This window comes from Mus caroli, chromosome 1, assembly GCF_900094665.2.
Source record: "Mus caroli chromosome 1, CAROLI_EIJ_v1.1, whole genome shotgun sequence".
NCBI classification, from domain to species: Eukaryota; Metazoa; Chordata; class Mammalia; order Rodentia; family Muridae; genus Mus; species Mus caroli.
Genome location: NC_034570.1, coordinates 76,214,738 through 76,216,781, shown reverse-complemented (window position 1 = coordinate 76,216,781; position 2,044 = coordinate 76,214,738). Strand labels below are relative to the sequence as shown.

At 44.3% G+C, this 2,044-nt stretch overlaps 1 protein-coding gene across 1 annotated transcript in view; it reads right to left on the bottom strand.

Moving 5' to 3' along the window:
* Positions 1–183, bottom strand: part of LOC110295528 (antifreeze protein Maxi-like) — a 3,733-nt gene extending 3,550 nt beyond the window's left edge. Inside the window, exon 1 of the mRNA XM_021164012.1 lies at positions 63–183. Coding sequence (XP_021019671.1) covers positions 63–183 — 121 coding nt within the window. The remainder of the gene's footprint in view (positions 1–62) is intronic.
* Between the last annotated feature and the right edge of the window lie 1,861 nt (positions 184–2,044).

Genomic DNA, 2,044 nt, shown 5'->3' with positions numbered 1-2,044 from the left:
GGTGGCTGCTGCGGTTGTTGTGGCTGCTGCAGGCCTACAGTAGTCTGCTGTTGCCGTCGCACCTGCTGCCGCTCCTGTGGCTGTGGCTCCTGTGGCTGCGGCTGTGGCTGTGGGAAGGGCTGTTGCCAGCAGAAGTGCTGCTGCCAGCAGAAGTGTGGCTGCAAGAAGTGCTGCTGCTAGCATGGTTCTTGGCTCTGGTTCTAAGCTATGAAATGCTTGGGGCCTTTCTCATTGCATTTGGTAAGACTTTTTGGCCACTGTTGACTTTCCGTCCTTCTTACCTACCCATCCTGTTGGTTTCCCTCCTTCTCATCTACCCACTGGAAATGCTCTTTCTGATTTTTGTGTTCTGAATTTTCAGGCTTGTTTCTTCACTTTTTTTTTTTAAAAATCCATGCTCATAGGATTTCTTCTTCCTGTCTTCTGGAACTTATTACTCAATACGTATATATTTGCTGTGATCTTTCTAATCTTGACTAGCATATATTCTCAACATCATGGGTAAAGGCAAAGCTGCTTGTGTCAGAAAATATATTTATATTATGAGCTTAACCATGAAAATCCCTAATAGGTCACTTCGTTGAAAAAAATTAAGTTATGGCTAACTTTTTACTCTTTCATAATATGTATTCACTAACTTCTTTCCTACCTGTATAACTTTGTTTAAAAGTAAAGCAACTCATTGTCAACAAATAAATAATAATAATAAAAAACCTAACCTATTCTAATGTGTCTGTCTGATTTGTAAAATGTGCTCTTGCATGGGGGAGGCCAATGGAACAAAAGAAGGTGACATTGAGACTTGAGTGAGGCTTAGCTAGTGGCTGTCTAGTCCTTATCTTGTCTTGGAATACATGGGTACAACAGAGATGGAAACTAGGAGAGCATTTGCAGCCTTTGGCATCGGTGTCACCTCCTGCAGGGACTATCATGGCCTATCTGCAACTGACCAACAGTTTAAGTATCAAACAAGTCACAGCCTTACCCCCCAGCATCATCACCAACACCAGCAAACAGGTGGTGAGTGCTGTATTATTACTCCAGGTGTTCAACCAAGCACTAGATAGCCAAAGATAAACAAAGCCCGCTCCTCAGAAGAGTCAGCAGCAAAGACAGAGGAGTTCATTAGAATCAGTTCTCACAGCTCTCCAATTGCTGCTATTCTTCAACAGATCAAATTTTCTCCACTCCTATCCACACTATGTAAATAGGTTTTCTATGCCCTTTGTAGGGCCATATTATGGACTACTGACACTAAGAGATTCTCAATTCGCTTGCTAGATGAGCTGATCACACTTTCCACAATGCAAGACCAAGAGCACAACTCAGAAATGGCCCCATCCCATCCCCCTCTTCTGGGATCACACTCCAGCCTGAATAGTCCCCACTCAAGGCATCTAACAGATGCTGTTCTCAACATCCTAGTTTAACCGTGAACACTGGCCAGCCCTGGTAAAAAAAAACCCTAGCCTGGGAGAGAAGTTTACTCTCTAGGTTCCTCCAATGAGAGCTACCATCAGGTGTATTCTGAGATAAACTTTCTTTCCCCTCTGAACTGCATCCTGTCTTTCTCGTCTTAGATACAAAAATGTCATTTGGCCCCCCAGTAAGTTTTACCAAGCTGATCACTGGGCACAGTTGACCACTCCTTCCCCCAAACCTTCCTTCCCAGGCTTCCTGCATCCTTTCCAATAAGCTGTTGTACCCTTGTGCCTATCCTCATGCCCGTTGCTAACCTATCTGGCCTCTCCTTCCAACACTGGAACACCAAGTCTCAGACCCTACCTGCTTCTCCTCTCCTCCCTCCAACTCCTCAGACCTACATTCTCACATGATCTCCTCTTTCCGCTAACTGCACCCCCACTCAAGGAACTGAACACATTCTAACCGACTATAAACCTCACATAGTTACCATGCTTATGTTTGGTGATCCCTCACCAAACCCCATCTCCAACCACAATGTAAATTCCTGGGAGATCTTTTTTTTATTAGGTATTTTCTTCATTTACATTTCCAATGCTGTCCCAAAAGTCCTCTCCCCCCC